This window comes from Phalacrocorax aristotelis, chromosome 1, assembly GCF_949628215.1.
Source record: "Phalacrocorax aristotelis chromosome 1, bGulAri2.1, whole genome shotgun sequence".
Taxonomy (NCBI): Eukaryota; Metazoa; Chordata; class Aves; order Suliformes; family Phalacrocoracidae; genus Phalacrocorax; species Phalacrocorax aristotelis.
In genome coordinates, this window is record NC_134276.1 from 71,623,911 (window position 1) to 71,649,758 (window position 25,848).

The 25,848-nt window shown below is 44.7% G+C and overlaps 1 protein-coding gene across 2 annotated transcripts in view; it reads left to right on the forward strand.

Moving 5' to 3' along the window:
• Window positions 1-5,020: 5,020 nt before the first annotated feature.
• The window catches only part of TBC1D8 (TBC1 domain family member 8), a 53,880-nt gene continuing 33,052 nt past the window's right edge, over window positions 5,021-25,848 (forward strand). Inside the window, exons 1-2 of one of the 2 annotated variants that reach the window (XM_075092702.1) lie at window positions 5,021-5,273; window positions 21,442-21,597. In XM_075092702.1, coding sequence (XP_074948803.1) covers window positions 5,147-5,273; window positions 21,442-21,597 — 283 coding nt within the window. In that variant the 5' untranslated portion in view covers window positions 5,021-5,146. The remainder of the gene's footprint in view (window positions 5,274-21,441; window positions 21,598-25,848) is intronic. The other variant, XM_075092709.1, reaches the window with a different exon arrangement.

Genomic DNA, 25,848 nt, shown 5'->3' on the forward strand with positions numbered 1-25,848 from the left:
AAACTTCCTGGTCAGCAGGATTTGCTTAGTATTTAATCTAACCTTTCCTTTTTGGGAAAAAAAAACAACCCATCTCTCTAGCTGCTTTTAGTGAATTGCTTTTTTAAATGCAATAAATACATCATCTTCTTTGTGTTTAACACACCGATATTTGTAGGCAGCTATTTTGTGGTCCACTTCAGTTGTCACTTTCAGCCGAGGTACATATGTATCAGACCCATCCAATCGGAGCTCGCAAGTCAGCTTTAAACTCTTAATCATTTCTGTTGTTCTTTTCTTAAACTGTCTCCACTACATCGTTCAAGCACCAAAGTACCCTGAAATGAATATGATATATCAAGACTGGTCCCTTTGGACTTTTGTATAGGGGTACTGTTATCTGCCTGGTCTGTGATGTGGATTTGTCTCCACAGTGCAGGAAATGCAATCCTATGTTACACGGAAAACCTGGCAATCTTAGCAGTGGGGGATTTTGGATTTTGAGGGTCCCTTCAGGGGTGACCCTGTGCCTGGAGCAGTGTGCTGAGGGCTTAAGGCTGCTGCTGGGTGCTGACCAAGTGTGACACTGCAGCTGCTCCTTAGTTTGGTGTAGGTGAGAGAGAAGGTCTTTTCAAAATCCAGCCACGTATCAATATGGAGCATCTGAAGACTTGAGGCTTCGGTTCTTCAGAAAAATCCCTTCCCTGCTGTCAGAGTGATCCATGGTTTTCAGCCAGAGAACTGCGGACCTCCACATTGGCGGGTGGCTTCAAGGGGACGTGCCACTAAGAAAAGCAAATGCATTGATGCCTCAAATGCATTGATGCCTGCTGACAACTGGCCTAAGGGAGGCTGAAGCTGTAGTGGAAAACTTTGGGGGCTGCAGAAAATAAAGGGTTGAAAACAGCAGCTGTTGATTAATCTCTGTGAGGTTTTTTTTTTGTCCCCTGGAATAAGTACATTTTAGTTATTTTTCCCAAGATGTGTTAGCCAGCAGTTTGAATTTCCAATGTTATATTCATTAATGTGTATTATTTCCCTAGCACCCTACACATTATTTCTCTGCAGTCATTTCTGCCTCTAGTACATCCAAACTGGGGATCATCTGGGAATTTCATCAGCTGTGTCTTGGGAATTGAATTAGCTCACTGATTAGGGCTTTTTCAGACACTAATAAAGACACAAGATAAAGACTCAGAACTAGAAACATGGAGATGATTGGACAGTGCACCTGCAGAACGCCAGCCAAATTCCATCTAATTTCCTGTTCTAAGTATAAATAAATTAAGCTCCATCTTTAGGCTCTCATTTCGTGATAAATGCAAACAATCTCCCTACAGTCTCCTGCCTGAAAGATCAGTCTGTTTTCTTCCCCCAGCCCAGCACGTGCAATTTCACCTTAGTTTTCCTGCAGTCACAACATGACTAAAGAACTAACCTATCCAAAACACTTAACTAAATAAAAGTTAGTTTTCAACTAGTTTAGTCAATGCAATTCACTACAGGAGGTCTGGATGGGGGGGAGCACGGACAAGCTGTTCTGCTGGCAGCCCATACATGTGTCAGCTTCAGCTATGGAAGGCTCGGAGCCTATCCCAGAGCATTGCACACCCTCCTAAGTATGTTCCAGCATTACCAGCCCCCGCTGACGTAGGCTCAGAGGGTTCGCTGCCCTCCGCAGAGGGCCAGGCAGGCAGGAGGCCCAGACCACCACGACTGCCTGTTTCCTGCCCACGGAGGCATCGTATGTTTTATATATGTGAGGAATCTGTCTTCCCCAAGCATGTTGGTGACATGCAGAATAAAAATTGCATATGTCCTTGATGGGTGAAAAAGATGAAGCTGTGTGAAGTTAAAGGGCATTCCCAGGGCTGGGAGGGCAGTCAGTGAAAAAAGCCTCCCCCCTGCACCCTGTGCAGCTTGTACTCCATCTCACGATGCTCAGGGTCTCTGCAATTTATGACACTCTCCACGAAACTGCTGTTTATTCCAGGTACAATGGATGCTATGTTCTAACGTATTCTGAACAGCAGACTCCCTGCCTTGTGCTATTTGGGAATGGTACATAAATAACCCAAACAGTCATTTCAGAGCGCATGTTAAGGGTGGCATAAGGCCAGAAACCTCTTTTTCTTTCAGTTCTTTCCTTTCAAATACATCTTCATTTTTTCTAAAGCTATTTTTCTCCTGCCTGCTAACCTTAAGTACCTTCAGGCAATTGAGTAAGATAGTCCTATCTTTTCTAGACTGTATCTGAGAACATATAAAAAGGTGCATAACTTCTCACAGCGCCCTGGTTTTTGTCTAATAATCTACTAGATTCCTGTCCTCCCTGGTTTTGTTTACCTCTCTATACACCAGTGTTACAAAACCGTTGCCTCACAGGAGATTCCAGAAGATCCTCAGATCACCCAAATCCTGTTCAAACTGGCTGTGGAAATAGCCAGTACATCACTGCAGGTCTTTCTCCATGAACATAAACCTTTCATTAGCTGTTGCCAAAGACTATACGGCTGGCAGGTAGAGGCTGCGCCGTTTGGTGATGAGGCATATATGCGTGGGATCTTTTTTATTTGCTGGTTTTGGATGAAATAATACAATAAGCACATTCAACTTCTTTCTGCAAGCCTTTCTGACCTTGAGGTTATCAGCGCCTGTTTCGGTGCTGAAGCGGCTGTGTTACTGCTTCCTCGTGCTTGTGGCTGCCTGTCTGTCTGAGGCTAGGAGCCGTACAGAAAAGCCAGAGGAAGTGGGTGTGTGAAGCGTCCTCAGCCGTGCCGCAGCCAAGGCCAGGGACCGTTCGAAATACTTGGCCTGGCGGCATATGGGATGTGGTGCGCACCAAATGCTTCATGCTGAAGTGGCTCCGTTGGGTTTGTGCGTCCTGCTGACTTCCACGGGGAGGGAGATGCCTGGGGGGCAGGAGTGAGGCTGGTGGTATCCTAAAGTTCACAGGCATCTTAGCAGCAAGCGCCTCTCTGCAGCCTCCTCGGGATGTCAGGGAATGGCGTGCACAACGCCACGTTGAGAAAGTACACTCCTACTTTCGGTAGATGTGAAGCGTTTATTACAATATATATTACAAAGTTCTTTGTTCTACTCTGTTGCCCTGGATCAGTTTTCCCTCTTCTCACCCACCCCCTTTTCCCCCATCTGAAGCCATTTCTCAGCGGCTCTTTGCTAATTACCTTCCACCGGTTCCATGTGTTGGAAAAGCTGCTTATTTTAAAAAGCACGAATGATACCATTTTCACTGAATGACTGTTGGGCCAGCGTGGATGTGGTTACAAAGCCCATGACTTTGAAGGAGAACTTTTGGTGGGGTTCAGCATGTTCAAGAAACGTGTTTCAAGATGTAATTAACAGAGGCAGGTGTGCGTGACACCAGATCCCGAAACAAACTGCTTTACTCTTTTGTTAACTCAAAAGCACCTCAAAGGTCAGCAATCTGCTTGGTCCTCTCCGCAATTGCTTCTCAAATCAGCGTGCCTGAAAACCAAAGTTGAATATAAACAAACCACTCCAAAAACAATAACAGAAATTAATATTCAAATATCTGAAAAGGGAAGAAATGTTCACCCTCTCACTCCACCGAGCATTTGAACTTTCAAGACTTACATGTCTTCAGGATTGTTTTGGGGGCAGGGGAAACCTCTGAGCTATTCCTATCCTGAAAAAGCATTTTAAATAACTCCTTCTTACACTGCCATGAATTTTTAAATACATCGTTATGTGGTTGTCCATCATCTCCTCCCTTTAACAGCTTTTATTTTTATATCAGACAAGTAGTATGCTTGCATTCTATGTATGGAAATGAAATCATCGCTTTACACTGAAATTGTAAAGAACACGGATCGCACAGTGTTGACAAGATTGCTGCTGAGCATAGAATTTTGCCTGCTAAATGTTCCCACTGGCAGCTGAAAACCAGTCCACATGGTCACCTTCCAAATCCCAGCTAATAATTACTGCTGGCTGTGCTACGTAGCACACTGCAGCACCAGTCCCTTCCAAAGAGCTGGGAAGTTCACAACTCGCATAACAATAGCTTTGGGTAAAGCGAAGCTCAGGTCCATCTCCATCATCACAATTCTCTACTAAGAGGGATCTTTGCCCAAATTATGAGGATGTGATTTAACCCACAGCGACTGGGGTCTTTAATCCAAATGAAGAGTCTGTGAGGTTTAGCTGCCTGCTGCTGCAGTGGTTATAAAGAAATTATTTAATATTTGCTGTTAATTGGAAGCGGAACGTGACTGAAAGTACGCTGGTCACGTTTTAACGGCAATCTGAGTTACCGAAAATGTAAAATGCAGTGTCAGAGGACTGCCAACCCAAAGTGCTGCAAGAGTGACCATTTGTGCAGGTTCACAAACGATCCTACCGACAGCTCAACTGCACGCACTGCCTGATTATTTCTTAAAGGAAAAAAAGAAAGAAAACCAACCCAAACCTTGTAAAATTAGGATTATGACTTTTCGGTTGAGATATGAAGTTTCAAGCACTGGCATTTAAAACATCCAAGTAAGTAGCTGTGGGCTCACGCTTTTAGCTGTGATCTAGAAGAGGGAAGCGGAGCTCCCCCCGCCGAAGTCAAGGAGCCCCTTCCCGGTACCTCCCGCTCCCCGCGGCGGGGCCGTGAGCCACAGACCCACGGGGGTGCGTGGGTGTGCACCCTTGGGGCACCCGCCGAGCGTGCCTGCACCGCCTGGGGGGATCTGGGGAGCCTGATCCGGGCGCTTCCCGCCCTAGAGGGGCACGGGGGGGGCCATGGGACCCCCCATGTGCTGCCTGTGGGGCTTGGGGAGACCCCCGGGGAGTGTGGGAGAACCTCCGAGAGGGAGGGAGAACGGGCCCCCCGGCCCACTCCGGCCGGAGTGTCCTGTCGCGTCGCGTCGCGTCGTCCCGTCTCGTCCCCGCGGCCAAGGCCGGCGGCCCGGCGCGGATCGCGGGGGCCGCCCCCGCACGACGCCCCCGGCTCCGCGGAAAGGGCGGCCGCCACCGGGGCTCCGCCTCCCGCCCGCCCCTCCCCGGCGGCCGGGCCCGCACGGAGGGAGCCGGAGCCGGCGCCGCGTAGCCCGCGGGGGGCGATGTGACCCGGGCCGCCGGGGTGCGGAGCGGAGCGACGGCGGGAGAGGGGAACAGAGACCCTCCGAGCCGGGGAAAGATGTGGCTGAAGCCCGAGGAGGTGCTCCTGAAAAACGCTCTCAAGCTGTGGGTCACGCAGAAGAGCAGCGGCTATTTCATCCTGCAGCGGCGTCGGGGCCACGGAGACGGCGGCGGTCGCTTCACGGGTACCTGGTGGGGTGGGGTGGGGGGCTCGGCGGGGCCGGGCCGGGCGGCGGGTACCTCGTCCCCCGCACGCCTCCCCTCTGCCCCGCGGGGACTTGGCCGCGCCGGGGGGACGGGCAGCGGGGGGCGGGAGCGGGCTCTTTGTTCGGCCGGCGGCGGGGCCGCTGGGCTCGGCTCCGCTCCGCTCGGCTCGGCTGGGCTCAGCTCGGGGCATAGCGCGGAGCGGAGAGGGCCGGGGCACGGCGCGGGCGGGGGGCGCCTTCGGCCCGCGGCATCGCGACTCCCCCGCCGTGGGGGCGGCCCCGGCTTCCCCCGAGTTGCCTCGGGAGCAGCTCCGTGCTTCTTGTAGCCTGGAGCACCGCTAAAGCCACTTCTATTTTTATTTCTCTTCTCTCCCCTCCCGGTGGTTTAGCTTAAGCGTGACTAAGAGCGAGCCCGGAGCCCGTAAGCCGCCGTGCGGAGGAGCCGCGCCGGTGCCCGGGGTCGGTGGCGTCGGATGTGGGGAGCCGCCGTGGGGCTGGGGCTGGGGCCGGCCCCGCTCCGCGCAGGGAGGCGGAGGCGCCCGGGGGTGGGAGGTGAAGGGGTGCCGGGGGGCAGCCCAGCTGGCCTGTGCCCCCCCCCCATTGCCCCCCCCCCCCCCCCCCCCCGTGTCCTCCACAGACCGGCCACCGCCTGGGCTAGGGCTCCCCCACCCCCCCATTTGTATAATTGGAGTTACAGAAACGCGTATAGGATTCCTGACTTTTGGCTGATGTGTAGGTTATGGGGAAGGGTGTGTTACTTCAGTGTCGTGGAAAAGTGGATTCTGCCTCACTTTTGCCTTATACTGCGTCTCATGTGGCTGTAGGTAAGACGCGTTGCATCCATGTGGCACCCGAGGTACGTGTAGTGAAGGATATATATGAAGAACAAGGAATTGCGCTCTGCCCTCGCAGCGGTATGGGTCTGCGAATAACTCCGGCGAGCAACGTTGCGTTATGCTGTGTTGACGTTGTGGAGTCAACCGAGTAAGGGATTTGGGCCAAACACTTGGTCCAAAGGCATCAGCAACTGGATTCAAACAAACAGTACTTTGGAGAAATGACATGGTTTATCACTGTAATTCTTACTTAAAAGCAGACGAGGCTGTTTTTTAACTTTTAAAAATCATAATTTTTAATGGTGATTTGTATATTTGAAAGAATAGTCAGGTATTTTCAAAAGCAATATCTTCTAGGCAGTTGAAGAAGCTACGTTATCAGGTTTGATGTTTATTTTATTAAAACCTTTTGCTCCTGAACCATTGACACTTGCCAGTTGATAATACTGTTTTCTGCAGTATTTATTTATTTTTTTTTTTAAATCAGAGCTTGTCCTGGCTGTGAAGTCATAAAGGAGCACAAAACTTAATTGTGGCTGGGTGGATCCCATGTTATCAAGGTATTACTAATGAAATGCTAGCTGTGATAAGGGTAATGGAAGTTTTGCCATCAAGTTTAACAGCCGTCTACCTTCATATTTTCCCCTGCCCCCTATGTGGGAGTCAGAGGCCACTCTTTTGTGATTGTAAGGACGATGTGGATTAATTTTCAGAGTTAAAAATAGCTGTTTACAGCTGCTTGATTTAGGTCCAGGACAACCATGAGGTCCAGGTCCACAAATGTTAACTCCTCGCGCCTGACCTTTGTGCGGCAGAAATTTGCAAGCTTGTACCAAACAGGCTGTTCTTTTCTCTGGTTAAGTTTTAGGTGAATCATTTTGCTGAATCTACGGTGCACGGGCTTGCATGAATCTCTCTTGGCTGGCAAAGGAAAGCCGCTCCTGTCTCAGACAATGTTTTCCAAGGGAACTGTAAATTCTGACAGTCTCTTAAACCATTTGGAAATGTTGGTATTTAAAAGGGCTGAGAAAGTCCTATAAACAAACAGCAAGCGTGGTGGAGCATTGAGCATAGCTGGAGTTAGATGGATAGCTTAATTTTTTTTCAATTTTCACTTGGGATAAGCAAAATGGAGACCTGTACTGAGAAACAGTTGGGCTTTGCTGGTTGCTCTGCTTTCGGTGCAAAGCTTGCCTCCTAATTCTTGCTTTACATGACTATAGAGACTCTTTATTAGTACCCACCTTTTCCAAACCGACAGATACAAAGGGCAGTTAAGCACTACCATATTTCAGAGTAAGGTGTACCAAACTGTAGAGCCATAAGTTAGAAGATTTTGTTTGTTTTACTGGGAAGCAGAGCTTAAGCAAGAACAATATCTGCATCTGTTTATTTTTCCCTTTAGTAAATTGAGCCCTGGCCAATTGTGGTTACGTTGGATGAAAAGGTAGAAGTTTCAAAGACGTGAAGATCCTGTATGCGAAAACAGGTGCCGTGGCAAAAGAGAATCTCAAAGCTGCTCTAGTGAGGAGGAGGAAGAGGCTGCGTATCCTCAGGCTTAGGTCTATGTGGGATCAGTGGAACAAAACCCCCAGAAGACTAGATTTCATAAGTAAAGACAGCAGATGGGGCAGCGGACCACCCGTGACATAATCTGCTTTAAACAGGGTGGAAGGGTGCGGTGCCTGAGCTGCCCCTCTGTGTGTTACTACAACGTGGTATTTGCACTGAGCCTATGTGAAGACATCTGTTTTATGGCCCTATTCCCATATTTGTGTGTTGTTGTTTTTTTTTTTTCTTCTTTTTTTCTTCTCTCTCCTTACCAGGGCATTTTATCCGTTACATAACAGTAAGTTAGCACAGCTGGAGGGTGTATTTTGTGTGGATTTAATTCTTGAAGCATGGACTAAAGATCTCTCACACAAAAGTGCTTTTCTTCTCTACGTTTCTTTGAGTACTGTGTTTCAGTCAGACTCTGAGCAGATGTTTGTGAGAGACTATATTTACTGCTGTTATTTAATTTGCGTCCTAGGGCAGTTACTGAAAGCACGCTGGGCTTGCAAGCAGTCGGTACAATAAAAATGATGGAGGCTGTGTTTAACTCTTCATTACCTGACCAGTGTCATTCTGGTTTCTGTCTTCCTGAGGGCCATGCTTTTCAAGTGAATGTTTGAACTGCCACTTTAACTGGATCTCTGCTTCAGAGCTCTGTTAAATCAGAGACTTAAGAAGGAAATTGGTAATATTTTGGAAATAATTTACAGAAATGGAATTAAAATTATTTAACTAATAACTAATTTTAAAACTAATTTTAAGTTATAGATTTTTAAAAAATTTTATTTAGCTCAGCAATTCCTGTTCTTTTGGGTTTGTTTTTTTTTTTTGCCCCCTAACTGGAGACCTCTTTAGTTATCCCTACAAAAAGATTTGTAATGTAGCCATGATTATAGGTCAAAGTTGGTTGGATTTGGTACTTGCCGGCATCTTTGGTTCTGAGGTTACATATTAATGATAAGCTTAAGGTGCCATCAGTAGTCAGAAATACTGCCAAATCCCTTACGGCAGAATAGTGCAAAATGGTTTAGTCTGTAAGTGAATCACTACTTTCATTTTTATTAGGGGATGTTGAAAGCTTCATTCATCTTCCTGTTTGATTAGATTAGTTCTGTGCATTTTGACAGCAAAACTGCTTGTTCTGGGAGGTGTTGGGAATGATTTCCTCATGGGCACTGGACTGAGAGTAGGTTTTTACTCTTCTCAAGCAGCTAGCTTTGCAGTTGGTGTTTACACAGTACTTCACACTGCACACTCTTAGTATATAAAAACCCACTTAGGATTCTTTTAAATACATGTGAATTTTCCATTTTCTAAATAAGGTTAAATAGAACTTTAAAACAAACTCTTTTTCAAGCAGCATTTTGTCTTTACTTTTTGAGGTACAGAGCTGCTTCCACTTCTTGCTTGAAGTAGATCAATAAAAGATTATGTTTTGTTCCTGTTTACCTGTGTTTTTAATTTAGTTATGGTATTTCCCCTTACTATTCTTCCAGCCTCCATTTTCAGCTCAGGGCAGTTTCCAAGCTGGATGTGGTCTTATATTATTTGCAACTCGCAGAGGATGAACGTTTTGAAAAGAAACTAATTTCTCCTTCAGCTCATGTAAACCTGTATGGTTCATAACTTTAAATATAAGGTAATACATTTGCAAAAAAGAAGCATCTTCAGTATATGAAACTGAACCATGTTATTCCTCTAATAATAAAAAAAATGTGGTAAGCACAGTAAATACACTTCCTTGAGCTGTATGCCTGCAATTGAAGAAAACTCCTGTCATAGGATTTTATTTTTTTTTCTTTAAAATAAAATTGTTGCAAGGTGATAGCTTTCAGACTGATCTATAGAGCATCTCTTGGTTGTGAGTGGAGATGTGACTAGTTACATGATAAGAGCTCACTGCCAGGCAAAGGGAAAATAAGGATTTTCATTTTTTGATGTGTACAGAAAAATGGCTGTTGACAAGCTCCATGCCCTTTTTATGGAAATTAAGAACACAAAAGATCTTTTGCTGTTCTTTCATACTCTCCAGTCCAAACAGTACTGTAATCATTATAAATAAATCAGCTTTCAGTAGCCCTGTGCATCTCCTAAAGTCTGGGTAAATAAGAAAGGACCACAGAGGTTGAGTGTTTCTGTGATTCGGATAGGGAGTCCATCTAGATTGCACCTGTTCATTACATTGTGGCAGGAGAAGGTCAAAAATACGGTGAAGGCTTGGAATTTTAGTAGAGAATGCAAATGGATATCCCCATAAACTTTTTCACCTTTTGGAGGGAAGAAAGGCAAAATGAGTAGCATATTAAAAGTTCTGTCCCAATAGAGTGTTTGAGAAAGCCTGCCTTTTTGTCTTAAAATATGTCCGAGATTCCAAAACAAGTTACCAATAGATAAAGGCTGAATCTGAGCCCTAATTAAAAAACACAAAACAAACAAAAAACACCCCCCCCCCCCCCAAAAAAAACCCCAACCCCCAAACCTCAAAAAAAAACCCCCCAAAAGCCAGCAATGAGTACTTTCATTTTAAGTGCAGCAGATTGAAGAGAGGAAGGCGCCACAATAATTATGTTAATAAAGGATATTGGTAGTGCTCACTGTCTGTATTAATGGTTTTGTTTTTTTAAGGAAGAGCTTTCTCTCTGAAGCCTTGCACAAGGAGAGGGGGAAATCCAAATACTTTACTGAAAGCTTGGATTCTTGTCAAAATGTTGTCTAGCCTTGCCCACAGCTGGAATTCAGATCGGCAGGTTTTTTTCCCCTTCTATTTTTTTTTCCCTCTTTACTTTACTGTCACATTTTTTTAAGGAGAAGGCATGTTTGTAAGCTCTTTTCTGAGAGAGCATCCCTCCTCTGTCAGAGCATTTGGCCGGGACATATGAGCTGGAAGGAGGGATAGCAACGGGAGGGCTGGGCTCCTACCTGCAAAGCCAAGCACTGCGACTTACAGAATCATAGAATCATTTAGGTTGGAAAAGACCTTTTAAGATCATAATTTCCAACTGTTAAACTAACACTACTAAGTCCACCACTAAACTGTGTCTGTAAGCACCCCATCTACAGGTCTTTCAAATACCTCCAGGGATGGTGACTCAACCATTTCCTTGGGCAGCCTGTTGGAATGCTTGAAAACCATTTTGGTGAAGAATTCTTTTTGTAATATCCAATCTAAACCTATCCTGGCACAACTTGAGCCCGTTTCCTCGTGTCGTTTTGCTTGTTACTTGGGAGGAGTAACACCCACCTCGCTACAACGTCCTTTCAGGTAGTTGTAGAGCGCAATAAGGTCTCCCCTCAGTGTCCTTTTCTCCAGACTAAACAACCCCAGTTCCCTCAGTCGCTCCTCCTAACACTTGTGCTCTAGACCCTTCACCAGCTTTGTTGCCCTTTGGATGCGCTCCAGCACCTCAATGCCTTTCTTGTAGTGAGGGGTTGGAAACTGAACACAGTATTTGAGGTGTCGCCTCACCAGTGCCAAGCAGAAGAAGAGGAGGCTGAGGGGAGACCTTATCGCTCTCTACAACTACCTGAAAGGAGGTTGTAGTGAGGTGGGTGTTGGTCACTTTTCCCAAGTTACTAGCGATAGGACGAGAGGAAATGACCTTGAGCTGCGTCGGGGGAGGTTTAGGTTGGATATTAGGAAAAATGTCTTTACTGAAAGAGTGGTCAGACATTGGAACAGGCTGCCCAGAGAGGTGGTGGAGTCTCCATCCGTGGAGATATTAAAAAAAACTTGTGGATGTGGCACTTCAGGACATGGTTTAGCAGGCATGGGGGTGTTGGGTTAATGGTTGGACTTGATGATCTTAGAGGTCTCTTCCAACCTTAATGATTCTATGAGTACAGGGGGACAGTCACTTCCTTAGTCCTGCTGGCCACACTATTTCTGATACAAGCCAGGATGCCGTTGGCCTTCTTGGCCACCTGGGCACACTGCTGGCTCACGTTCAGCCGGCTGTCAACCAGCACCCCCAGGTCCTTCTCTGTCATGCAGCTTTCCAGCCACATTTCCCCAAGCCTGTAGCATTGCATGGGGTTGTTGTGACCCAAGTGCAGGACCTGGCATGTGGCCTTATTAAACCTCATACAGCTGGCCTTGGCCCATCGATCCAGCCTGTCCAGACCCCTCTGCAGTGCCTTCCTATCCTCAAGCAGATTGACTCTCCTGCCCAACTTGGTGTTATCTGCAAACTGAATGAGGATGCACTCAATCCCCTCATCCAGATCACTGATAAAGATACTAAACAAGACTAAACAAGCCTGGCCCCAATTATAAGCCCTGGGGAACACTACTTGCGACCAGCTGCCAACTGGATTGAACGCCATTCATCACAACTCTTTGGGCCTGGCTGCCCGGTGAAGAGTACACCTTAAGCCATGAGCAGCCATTTTTTCCAGGAGAATGCTGTGGGAAACAGTGTCAAAGGCTTTACTAAAGCCTAGGTAGACAACATCTACAGCCTTTCCCTTGTCCACTAAGCAGGTCACCTTGTCCTAGATCATCAGGTTAGTCAAGCAGGATCTGCCTTCATAAACCCATGGGGACTGGGCCTGATCACCTAGTTGCCCTGTACATGCCACATGATGGCACTCAAGTTGATCTGCTCCTTAACCTTGCCCAGCACCAAGGTCAGACTGACAGGCCTGTAGTTCCCCAGATCCTCTTTCCGGCCCTTCTTGTAGATGAGTGTCACATTGGCTAACTTCCAGTGAACTGGGACCTCCCTGGTTAGCCAGGGCTGCCGATTAATGATTGAAAGTGGTTTGGTGAGCACTTCTGCCAGCTCCTTCACTATGCTTGGGTGGATCTCATCCAACCCCATAGACTTATGTGTGTCCAAGTTGGATAGCAGGTTGCTAACATTTCCCTTTGGATTATGGGTCTTCATTCTGCTCCCTGTCTTCAAGTGCAGGGGGCTGGGTACCCTGAGAACAGCTGGTCTTATTCCTGACCCCCAAGCCTCCTGAACTGTGCGTGCTGCTCTGGCTCCCTCTGCTTGCCTTTCTGGGATGGGTTTCCTGCTCCTAAGGCACAGATGAGATGGGTAAGGCAAAATGCAGGTGCTGTGTTGAATTGCTAATATTGTGTTAAATACTAATATTAAAGGTGAGGATGTACCTGTGCATGGAGATGTCAGGCTGGGTTGTGTCTCCTTAGAGAGTGACCGCCAGCTTGTGTAACACTAATCCAGTGAATAGGTATGATGGCGCTTTATTTTCCTATTGTGGAATAGAAAAAGGCAGAAAAATCAGAGTGGTTTGGGTTGGAAGGGACCTTCAAAGATCATCTAGTCCAAGCCCTCTGCCATGGGCAGGGACATCTTTCAGTAGATCAGGTTGCTCAGAGCCCCATCCAGCCTGACCTTGAACACTCCCAGGGATGGGGCATCCACATCTGAGCAACCTGCTCCAGTGTCTCACCACCGTTGTAGGAAAATACATCTTATAAAATAGTTGAGCATGTCTGTGGTGGCATGGTTTACATGATGCTAGATCGGTCTCTTCAGCATTGTTTACAGCATCCACCGAAAACAAGGGAGACTTTTTTTATACTGCCACAAGTAGCACCACATGTCTGGGTAATTTACAGGACTGCAGCAGTAGCTTGTGTGTCCACATTCTTGTCCATTTCCAGGTGGAAAACAGTTTCACGTTACTTTCACTTGTAATGTGAGATCGAAGCATTTGGCTCTGCAACCTTCGGGGCTATAAAAATAGGCTCAGCCTGACCAGGGCTGATAGCAGAGGGCTGAGATAAACAGCTGCAAGAGCCCTGCCTGTGGGAGCATGCCTGCCTGGGGAAATAGCCTGAAGGGAAGTGCAGGTGAGGGGAAATAACCAGTGTCCCAGGGCTGCGGTGCTGTTTCTGCCATCCTGGGAGAGTGGGTGTGTGGTTCAGCTTGCTTCTCTTTCCCTGGTGTGGTCTCCTCATGCAGTGGTCTGATTCCAGAGCAAGATCTCAGCATCGCATCCAGGGATAAGGGACTCAGGGGAACCATGGGACACCAACCTTCACACTGAAATGCCCAGACTCCCTTTGTTTCTCATGTCCAGCCTCCCCAGAGCACCTGGACTAAGGAATAACAATTAAACAATTTGTTTCTACAGGCCAGATTGAAAAAAAAAAAAAACCAACAAAACCCAATTTACGTAGTGGCAGTGTTTGATCTGGCAAAGCCCATGTTGGAAGTAACGTAAGGGCTTGAATGTTGGTATTTCCCTGGGTGGATAAATGCTTGGAGCATTAGGTCTTTGCGCTGAAATCTAATGTTGTCTGTGTTTATCTTCAAGTGTGGTGAGCCCTTATCATTACAAAGGAAACACAGGCTTCCTACAGCCATCAGAGGAGTCCTCCTTCGTCCTTTTTCTTATGTACTTGCCCAAATAAGTTCTGCAACTTTCTTTTTTTTGTGGGGGAAGCCTAATAAGAAATACTCTCTCATGGGCACTGTATTGTATCAAAACCTATTTATATAGTTTTGCAGAATTCGGCAAAGACGGTGGCCAGTGTAAAGGCAAGGTGTTGAGCCGCTGTTGTTAGTGGCCTTGCATAACTGACGGTGCTCTTACCCAGCAAAAATGTGGATTTTAGGGAGGCCTGAGTGAAAGTAACAACCTGTTAAACATTTGAGTTGTTAACTGCTAGAGAAATCAGATGAAATCAAGCTGGTATGAAAGACCTAGAGATGTCCCTAAACATTTATGCTGGGGGCCACCACTGTCCAGCAGTAGCTTCACGATCGCTGTCCTGGGCTGTATCCTACCTTGGTGCATCTTGAAAGTCTTCACCCTAGCCTACAATTCCTGGTGCCTGTGGGATGAGCAGCAACTCTCTTGCTGGGCTGTAGGAGGTGAGGATGAAGACCGGTGGTGGTCCTCAGTACACCTCAGCTCCAGGTCTTGCCTTGGGCCAGCGCCAGGGTTGTGGTCAACAGTTAGGGCTCTTACATGGTGGGGTGGTTGAGGTCAGGTGGGAGCTAGCTTCATAACCCCCCATCCCTCTCTCAGCAAGAACATTGCTCCTAGGGCTGCTTCTGAGATGCCTCACAGAGCCCGGCAAGCAACCCCTGCTATTTGGTGCCATCCTGGGAGTGCCTTTTTGGCAGGCTGTTATCCTGGTTGATCATCTTTCTGCTGCGGCTGGGGAACAGGGAAATCCATATACCCTTCCTGTCTCTGCTGCCTGGTGGTGGGCTGCTTGTTCAGCTGCCCCATTACTGCTTGCCATGGCTATTGTGAGACTAATTGTTTGCGAATCATTGCAAGACGGCGGAAACTATGTAAAGAAGTATAATTAGGATTCAGGGTATGGAGTGCTTCTGTGCCTCAAAGAGCAGAGATGAATTCTGCTTTATTAAAGCTTTTTAGTTCAATTTTGCTGTCTTAAAAAAAACCCCAACTTTATTTTTATGATCAGCTGAATTGTTTGATTTGTTCTTTTCTCCCAGTTTGCATGCCTAAACAGCTTAGAGTGCCTCTTGTCGCTATTAACTCTTGCTGCGAAACTGCATCCTCTGGGAAGCAACCTGTGCTGTTAGCTCCTTCCACTTCCCGGGAAGAGCTTTCTCCTTTCGGGTAAAGTATTCCCTTTGTCAGACTGCTGCTTTTGCTTCCTGGGCTTGTTTTCCTTTCAGCCTCCAGCTTTCTGATGGAGGAGGAGAAGTAGTGAGCAGCACTGAAAAGCAGCATTGAGCTCCTGAGGATGAATTCAGAGGCATGCTTTACGCTTCATGGCTTTGTCCTGGAGCAGGAGCCTGGCAGGATGGTGGGCTGTGGCTGTAATCATAAATCCCTCAACTTTGTTGGTTTGTCTTACAAAAATAACCTAGTCTGATTGGAAAAAAAAAGGTATGAGTATTTAAAACGGTGATTTTAGTGTGATACAGGTGAGCATAGCCACCAAGTGCCCTTCAGCATGGCCCTGCAGAGCACCCACCGAGCAGTCACTGCAGTCACTAGTGACCGTGCGGTGCCACCACTTTTCTGACCTTCAGAAGTGCCTGCGGCTGAGACCAGCCTCAGCTTTGGAGGAGCTGAGCATCCTGGCAGATTGGTTTGGGTCCAGGTACTGTGGTGGTGGTCCTCTGCCTGTTTTCTCAGAAGGGCTTTATTTGGCAGATAACCTTAGAGGCAGGCCTTCTTGCACATCTGTGCAGCTGTGCTGGTCTCAGGTGCAATGGAAACCTCAAGTCTTTTGTTTTTTGAGTAGACCAAGGGGAAATGGAAAGGCAGTTTTCGCTCTGCTTCAAACTTCTGCGGTAGTCAGTTTGCTTGTACAGTGGCAAAAGCTGTTCCCCAGGATGCTGGAGACACAGGCTGGACTCTCCTTCTGTGTGACCCCTTTGGTTTTGGGAGAGCGGGTGTAAGCGCTTGGTTTGGGAGGTTCAGGGCTGTGGCACATAGGTGGGAAGAGGTGCCTCCTTGTACCTCACATCTGGCCTGCTGCTCCTCTGCTTTTTGAAGTGCCGTCAGAATTTCTTACCTAATTGCAGATACGACATGTTATTGTTTCTTTAAACTATATTGACCTTCAATTCCCACTTTGTAATGAATTTATGAGTTCGCATTAAAACAAAAGATCCTGGCTGTGGAGACCAGATGTCTTATTTAAAAACAAAGTAAAACTACGAAGGGTAACGTTGCTCAGTATTGTGGTACTGCAGACTTCCTTGACACTTAGCCTCAGGTTTAACTCTGCTTTTTTTTTTTTGCACACCCCCCACCCCCCAAAAAAAAAAAAGCAACAGCAGCTTTGGCCTTTTGTCATTTATTTTTTTCAGGATTTTATTAATTCATTGGTCCCAGATTCCTAAGCGATCAGTTGAAGCCCCTCTGCCTTGCAGCGTGGCTTAGCTCCTAAAGTGACCACCCACATTAATGGGAAGGCATTTGAGTAGTTATAAAAATTTTCCCTTTAAGGCCTTTAATATATGATGGAAGTGAGCAGACATTGTCTTGCTCTAAGCAGAGGTGCCTTAATTCATGTGCTGTTGAGCCAGGCATAATTGTTAGTGCCTTGGACTCTCTCTTGAGTATTGTCCTAAAAGATGGAAATAATAAATAGTTTTCTGGTTCCAGTTTTTAGTTGAGTACAGCTTTAATCACCCTCTGCCCAGTGTCTCAGAAGTTTAAAAAGAATTCTTGAAATACCACGTGGATAATTAACACCGATCCGGGAAAGGAGCCTGCATTCTTCAGTTTGAAAGATACGGTATCTTTAGTAGAAATTGGTTTAGATTAACTTACTGTAAACATGTTCCTTTTTCTAGATTAGTTATGACACAGGGTAACTTGTAATGGGATCATTTATCTTTCCGGGGGCGTATGAGGAACCATGTGTTTGAAGATGAAGAGTGGCACGCTTGTGATAGTTCATGTGAGAACCCGATCGTTATAAAATATCCTTAGCTTTTTTTTTTCTCTGTGAAGAAATGCTCAATGAGTTCATTGTGCATGATGTCCTGTTTGTGTCTCACTTGGTTACAGATTGACCTCTGTAAAAGGGAAACACTCCCTACCTGTTGCAGAATTTGAAATTATTCCTTGCTAATCTTTACACTTGAGTTTACTTGTGGTATTGTATCCAAAATACAATCCACAACACAATCCACAATTGTAATCCAAATTGTATAAATCTGATAAAAATAAATTTGCAATTAGAAGTACAACACTCGTGGTTTATGTTGAGATGTTCCAATTTCCAGTATTGAAGCAATAAAATATGTACAAAAGTAGATGTTTCAGTGAAATGAAAACTACTGAGTAAGGTGTGGGATTTGTAGTAAGTTTTCCAGGTTTGTTTTATAGACATAATTCTGAAAAGAATATAGATAGATGTTCCCTCTACCTGAAATCCACCTTACAGCTAAAGGAATCAGATATATTGAGGAAAAGCATGTAATTTCAGAAGAAGTGTGTCCTTTTCCACTTCTTCTGTTCTCTGCTCCATATTTGTCAGAAGTATACATTAAACCTGAAACTTAGGTACGAATTTTAACCTGGAAATGTTCTTTCTGCATGAAGAAACTTGCACCTTTTGAGGAATCTGCAGCGTTCTGTCAGTGGTCTTTAGCAGAAGGCTTTGCAAACCTATGTCTGCAGCTTTCCTTGGTGCAGTTACTGTACAGTTAACTGCTTTCCTGAAATACTTCTGCATCGTGGGAGGTCAAAAAGCGGACAAGAAGTTGGTGGAGTGGCTTGTTAAAAGGGAAAGAGGTACTCTGGATTTTAAGGTCCTCCCAAAAATCTTGTCCCACATAGAGTGAAAAAACCTGAAACACAAAGTGATGAGAATTTTGGGAAGGAAACCAGTGTGGCCGTTCTTTTTTTCCCCCTCTGCTTCTGTTTCCTTTTAATTTTTGCCTGTCATGTAGGTATATATGGTTTCACTGTTGCCTGTGATACAGAAGAGGTCTGCTGCATCGTAGCTGAAGGCACGCTAATGCATCAACATGTGAGCCAGAGACCCTTTGTATAATTTATATGTACCTGTGAGCCAGAAACCCTTTTATTTTATAAACAGACCCTGTTTTATAAGAGACCCTTCCATGGAACAAGCTCTTAGGACATTTTATTAGAAAGGTTCTCACTCACAGGCTAGGTATTTTTCAAAGCGTGTTTCAAGATCAGTGCACAGTGTAAACTTTCTTACTTGTTTGTTCAGGGATTTTTAGGTTGTTTATTTTTTGATGCTTCAGTGAGAAGCGTAACACAAGTGTTATGATTTGAAAGTTACCCCAAATGAGTACGAGGCAACCCACACTGAAAAAATTTTCCCTCTAGTTTTGGTAATTTTCCTGCTACTTCAGTTTCAAGTAAACTGACATATTAGGCCTGGGTGTATTTATTAGTTTTGAATCCTTTTTGTGCTCCTGCAAATGCACTCTTAGTAATTCCCTTTCTCCCACCTCTCTGTCAGTCTCTCCTTTATTTTTTGGCACTTAAGCATCAACTTCATGTGCAGCTGAACCACTGCTACAGTACTGTATGGGTGCTGAACCGCAGTCACAGGGCTCTGCCAGACAAGGTTGCTGCTCTGTGTTTGGCTTTACTGGTACTTGCATTTATTTCCCCCTGCTGTCCTTATGTCCCTTCTGGAGTGACCCCACCACAAGTCCCCCCTGCAGGGGACAGGATGAGACCCCCGTCGGCAGCAGCGCTGGCTCTGGGTGATCAAGGCGTGGGGTGCAGCACCCTTGTGAAGCCCTCACAGGGACTCCAGCACATGGTCGGGATGCTTGGGCTTTATTCTGGCAGGTATCCAGCATATAATCTTGTCTTTGATTCTTAGCTCTGGCTCCTTTTTGTTGTCCTTAGTTAATATTTTAGCCATGGGTAGTTTAGACAAGGGAGGTAATTTTTTTTTCTTTGCACAGTTCAAGGAAGAAACTTTTTAATAGCTGGTAGGCCAAATGGAAATTGTAAGCAGAAGTAAACAGTGAGAAGAGGAATTGGTTTTTCTGGTCAGTTATTCAGGAACAGAAAAAGGAATTAATTTTGCACAGGCTAAGAAGTAAAAACAGAATTTTGCAGCTAATTCTGTGCTTTCATATGTTTCTTTTCATAAATTCTGAAAAAAACAAAAACGTATTTCACAAATCAGATGTTCATTAAGCATTCTCTTGGGATTTTGGTAGCACTTACTGTTAGTTGACTTTTTTCCATGACTTTGGTGAAATGAAAAAGAAATCTTTCTCCTAGATCTATCATCAGGGGAAAACATGCACAGCACTTCATATGTTTCTTCTCTATCTTCCTTGTAATGCCTCAAGTCTTTTGAAATTTGAAAGTTAAACCCTACTTTTGTTCTCTACACCATGTGATGCTATTTTACTGGCTTTAATGCAGCGGTTTTGAAGACCACACACTGAAGTGGGTGCTCTGTTTTCTGTGAGCACAGATAATTTGCTACCTTTTACACTTGGATTAATTTTTTTGTCTTATTCTTGCAGTTACAGGAAAGCATGTAGTGTTTTCTGGTACTATACGTATTATTGGTCTCCAAATTCTGGTCTCCATTTTAAATAGATGGGTGTAATATCTGGACATGTTTAGCTGAGGAGCAAACTGGTGCTGAATAATATCTGACTGTAGAGTTTTAAAACATACTGTGTCCAACTTCTGCTTGGCTTTGAAAGCATCATCAACAGTGCATGTGAATGCAAGGAGGAAGCCCTTGATGTAATTTTCTTCGCTCTCGGAAGGTTTTTGATGCTGTTCCAGGTGAGCTTCTTACACCTCCTAGCCCAGAAAGTGGTTACGCTGCTGCTTTGTTATGCTGTACTCAAATTAATTAGCAGTGGTTTGTTGTCCAAGTGAGAAGGCATTTCAAATAAGGACTTCGTAGGTCTCATTTTATTGTTTCTGTTAATCACTTAGGTGATGGACTGGAGAACACAATTATAAAAACTGCACATGGTGCCAAGGGCTGGCAAAACTTTTGGAGGCTGGGAATAGTTCCTTTTATGTTGGGTTAATGGTGAAGGAACAAAAACACAACAGGTTGGAAAAATTAAATGTACAAAGGGAAAATATAGTACTGGAGGAAACTTACTAGATATGCCAGTGGCGTAAGCAAACACGGCAAAGCAGTTCCTTGCTGTCTGCCATCCCTCTCCGTAGGAGGTCCTGTCTCTGCAGGACATAGAGTATAGGGGAATTGGATATAAAGCTACTCCTGAATTGCTATTTGTAGGTGGCATAAACCGATCCTGAGTTACTGTAATGTGCCAGCTTGCAAATCGTGGCATTTGAATAACTTTTTCGTGCATAGCTTGGTTCTGCCTGGTCGGGGGAGGCAATGGGAAAAGCCAGCAGCTCCAGCTGGCCTCCAGTCTGGAAAGTCTGTTTTGGGGACAGCAATTGCTCCAGCTCTCTGAAATGAGTTCGTGTTTATGTGAAGTGCTGATTTACAGTGGGATACTTATTTGAGCTTTCTTGGGTATGGTGGTGTGTACACAAGATACAGGAGGTGATTGTCCACTCTTCTTATGTCTGAGACCTTACTGGTAGTGAGCATTGTGTCCAGTTTGGAGTGTCACTCTTAAAGATTAGTTGGGGAGATTCCAGTTTAAGCTCAAAAACAATAAGCTGTTTGGAAAAAAATGACCGATAAGGACAAGATGAGGCACTTGGGGTTTCTTCAGAAAAAGATAAAGGTGGGCAATTATGATGAGACTTTTTCAGTATGTCAAGCATTAACATTAAAAAATGCTTGTGGCCAATTACTCTCTGTGTTCCAGGGAGCAGGATTAATTTCCAGCAAGAAAGTTTAAGACTGTGGTGGTTGGCTTGCTTGTTTGGTTGGGTGGTTTGTGTTGGTGTTTTTTTTTTGTAAGAATACTTAATGAGAATAGTGGAAGAGGCTAGCCGGAGAAGTTGTTGCATATTTGTTGTGGGAGGTTTTGAAGAACAGGTTAGACAAACACCACTTACGGCATGGGTATATTTATCCAGCTTCAGAGCAGGGCTGGAATGGTGACTTCTCAAGGTGCTCTCGGGTCTTTCCACTTCAATTCTGTGATTGTATACATATATGTAAGGCAAAACTGGAAATACAAAGAACTCTATATGCTTTTGATCTTCTAATCTGCTTTGCCTTTTGCATTTTGAGAATCTGTACATGGCAGCATAAAATAGGGGAAGGATTGTTATTGTTACATTCTGCATTTTAATTTTACAGCTTTAGATGTGAAAAGACTTGCAGGCTACAGAAGTGAAAGTTGGCGCTAATTCTATTTTCCCCCTTTTTTCCTTTGCAGGTCGCTTAGTTGGTGCCCTGGACGCCGTGTTAGACTCTAACGCACGCGTCGCTCCATTTCGAATTTTACTCCAAGTTCCAGGCTCACAGGTTTACTCTGCCATTGCATGTGGTGAGTTATTGAACGGATCAGAAGTTTACTGGGCCGTAGCTATTGGTGAGTCACAGACAAAAAACCCCAAACCGATTCTGAGCATGGTCAGTGTCTGCATGTCCAAGAAGCTCAAGGTAACCCCAGCTAGTAGTGTGTGTGTGGAAGGCTATTGCCTATAGCTTGTTTAACAACAAAATTAACCTCTGGTTAAAATCCCACATAGGAATTATGAAAAAGTGTTAACTAGAAACGTTAAGTTTCTGTAGAAAGCCTGTTTTGCTGCGGGTGTTCTGCATTAATTTTCTGTTTCTTGCAAAGCAGTGTGGTTCTGTTCACATGCATATCTTTTCCTACAGTAGTAATAGTTCCTTACAGCAACAAGCTACTTAGTCTAGCTTTAACCAGTCTAGTCTTCACTTGCTTACTGTGAAACGTCTTACCACACTTGGTTATAATGAAATATAACTGGAACATTTGGAAGATGCTACATGATTTAAGAGGTATAGCTGCCGGGGGAAATGTCTAATTGCCTGGTCTGTTGTCCACTAATCCATTTTGCAGTGTTCTGCAACCTCTGAAGGTTGAGCTCATCTTCAGGAAAGTGATATCGATGTGAATTGCAGCAACCTGGCCATGGCATGCTAAAGGCCATCTGAATGTGCTTGATCCATTCATTCTGTTCTTGCTCGGCCAATCTGCAGGGCTTGTTCTCATCCCTTCTTCTCCAGTCTATAAAATCCTACCATTGAAATTTACAGCAGGTTTTCCTTTGGGAATGGTTCAGAACTGCGGCAGGGGAGGTTCAGACTTGGTATTAGGAAATATTTTCTTACTGAGAGGGTGGTCAAACACTGGAATAAGCCTCCTAGGGGGATGATTGATGCCCCAAGCCTGTCAGTATTTAAGAGGCATTCGTACAATGCCTCTTAAATAATATGTTTGACCTTCTGGTCAGCCCTGAAGTGGTCAAGCAGTTGGACTAGGTGATTGCTGTAGGTCCCTACCCGCTGTTCTGTTCTGTTTTTTCCTTTCTTATATGGATCAAGCCAAGAAATAGCTGATGTAAGTTTTGACATGTTGTTGAAGGTGTTTCACACAGTAGTCCTTTAAATGGAAGCCACAATCTGTATATTCACCCCTTCCTCTGCCCAAGCTCATTCAGCATTTCTTCCTTGGTTCAGCAGAGATCCCTTTGCATGTTCCCCATTAATATTGGGAATTTTTCCACATGCCAGACGTCTGTGAATAAGTTTGTATAAAGTCTGTTTGTGCTATTTTTGTTGTGGGTAGGTTTTCTTGGTTTTGCAATTGCTCTGTGCTTTATATCCCTACCGCCTTCCTTTTTATATTTAAATAATGCCATCTCATGGAGAAATTTAAGAGCTTCATGCTGTTATAGTCCTCTCCCAAAGCCAGGTAGCTTTTACTGGAAAAGCAAGCTCAGTTTTGCTGTCATGGGCTTCTTTGATCATTTGAATATAAGTAATATTCCTCTCAGGGGCTGATCCTTGCCCTAGCCATACTCTTATTCCCACAGTTTTTTTGTATTTTTGGTTGGTTTTTTTTTAATATATTAAACTACAAATCAAAAACTTGCATAGTTGGAGTGGTTAAAGTTTTTGCCAAGATAAACTTACTTGATTAATGTTTTCTAGAATTCTCTTTGGCTCTTCTGAATGGATGCTCAGCCCTGAGAAAATGAGATTTATAGTAGCAGAGTGGAAAGCAGAGGGCTCTGTTTTGTATGCTGCGTGGGTAGGACATACACGGTTGCCAGAGCTGCACAGAAATTAAGAACCATGGTAGCAGAAGTTGTTTCTGAATAATATCTCTGCTGTGAAACCCTGACGTGAGTGTCCAGGGGAGAGCTGGCACTGGCAATAGGAGTCAGAGGAACAGCATCACCCAACTCATTTCTTAGAAAGCTGGAGGACTTGTCCCATGTACAAGTGGCCATTGCTGCTTGCCCAGCTCTGCCCTGTCCGAGCGAGGTGCTTCATGCATACATGGCATTAAGAATATTGTTACTGGATTTGGAAGGAGCACTGAGTCAAATTAAGGTTCCTACTGTATAGCAAGGGCAAGAGGCAGCTGCAGGAATTCCTTCCAGTCTCCTGGTATAACTTCATTAAGGATAGCCATCATGTCATCAGGTAGTTAATTAGGATGACATTTTTCAGTTGTATGTTGGCAGTCCTTTGTTCCAGGAGCTGTAGGCTTGAATGATAATACTTGTGTGAGGGTCTCATCAGTGTTACAGACTTTTGCAAATCTCTAGGGGCTACTAGGAAGTCTGAGCCATGCCCAGCACGGCTGTTCTGGCAGAGGTGTTTTAATCCAGATGGTTAATCTTGTTACACCAGTACAGAAAAAAAACCCCTAACCTCAGCCCTAGTGTAGAGCAGCTTAGGACTCTTCTTTCAGAAGGTTTGTGCCTTTGCTTCTGGCAAAACAGAAACCCAAGTCACAGTTAGGTGAAGGAGCTTTTGGGAGAGGGAGACCACAAGGGTTTTGTAAGAAGTGGGTTTAAAGAAGAGGTTATGATGAGTGAGGCTGTGGTTAGACTAAATATACATTTGGCACGGGCACATAAAGAGGATGGGTAAAAGGTGGAATAGAATGCTGTGCAGAGCATTGGTGCAGGAGGAGATTGGCAATGCTTGGGTCAAATCACAGGATGACTTTAAGCCGTGAAATGGAAATTAGAAATAAAGAAGGGACATGAAAAGCTGAGGAGTTGGCCTGACCAAATGAAAGGGGCAAAGAGATCTTTCAGTATTTGAGCAGAATCCTTGGAGATACCTAAAGGCAGGCAGGAAAGATTGCAGTAGCCCCCTGAGAGAGAGCCACTGCCAGAGCTCAGGCTCAAAGCAGTCCGAGCCATGGGGATGCTGCTGTGAAAGGTGTCTTGCTCATGGCTTATTTCACAAGAGGCAGCCCACCAGCTCTCCCATGCAGTTGGTATCAGAAATAAAAATTCAACTCAGTATTTGCTTTGCACAGCCATTTCAATGTAAAATGACTGTAATTGTGGTGTTCTTAACCATTGATATAACTTGTTTTCTTTTCTAAAAAGGACATTTAAGTGTCTTTTCTTTAGTGATTTTTTTTTTTTTTAGTTTAACCTTGATTAATGATATTTATGAAGTTCCATCACAAGACCTTCCTGTCAAGGAAGTTAAAGCTTGGAAAGTTTCCCTGCCCGTTGGCATTCTACGTGGAAAACAGAGCAGAGGAAAGTGGAAAATCCTTAGCTAAATTTATCATCTTTCTGTTGTGAGGCAACATGATGCATCTCTAATGTACGCACAAATCAAATCTTGAGATAATGGGTATTCTATTTGAGATTCATTTTATTATTATATTCGTCTGTGATTTGTATGTCTCTTATATCCAACGACTTATCTCCTTTCTTCCACTAGCAAGGCATTGGGAAAAGCAACTTTGCTGCCTTTACTTTTTTACCTATAACATTTAATCACTGACCAGTAAGAATCTGGAGGGGCCAGATCTTCCCGATTGTCCTCTATGTTGCATGTCTTGCACTGACTTTCCTGTCTTCGTGTGATGCAGCAACTGTTCAGTTTCAAGCAGAAACAGCCAACGCAAATAGGTGGTGATTGAAATATTATTTCTGGAGTCAGTGTGGACACATTACATTTGAAACAGCAACAGCAAAACCTTCAAATAAATCCTTAGAGAAGGAAGCTGTAAAGATTTGAAAATCTGTATTTATCAAAGATTTTCTGTTTACCGTATTTCTTCCCCAAATGGCAGAAATGTGCTCTTGTAGACCTTTTAGGTGTTGCTGAACCAAACTCTTTGTTTTTAGGTACTTCAGTTCTGATAGAGAGCTTTTCAAAGAAGATGCAGATTATGACCATGTATATTCCTCTCAAAGGGTGTGCGTGTGTGTGTGGGATGTGCGTATGCATGTGCGTACTGAGGGAGACAGAAAGGAAGATCAGGGACTTTTGGGAAGAGGATGTAAATCAAAGGTTTGCAGTGGCTGCTTAAGGAACATCATGTCAAAATAAGCTGCAGTCCAGCAGCTCAGGATGAAGTTTTGCTGTTTTTTCTGCCTTGACTTTTAATGCAGCATTTGTTGGCGGAGAACATTTGAGGAGATAAAACTAAAAGCACTAATTCTCTAAAACAATGAGGGTTTTGTTTTTCTCTAACTATATTGCTATGAACGAGACCTTTTTGACCTGTTCGCTACCAAGAATTTGGAGGTTGAAAGTTCAGTTTCTCATAAGGAATTTATGAAGTAGTGCATTTTATTGCTTTTTTTCTTCTTTTCAACTGTATTTT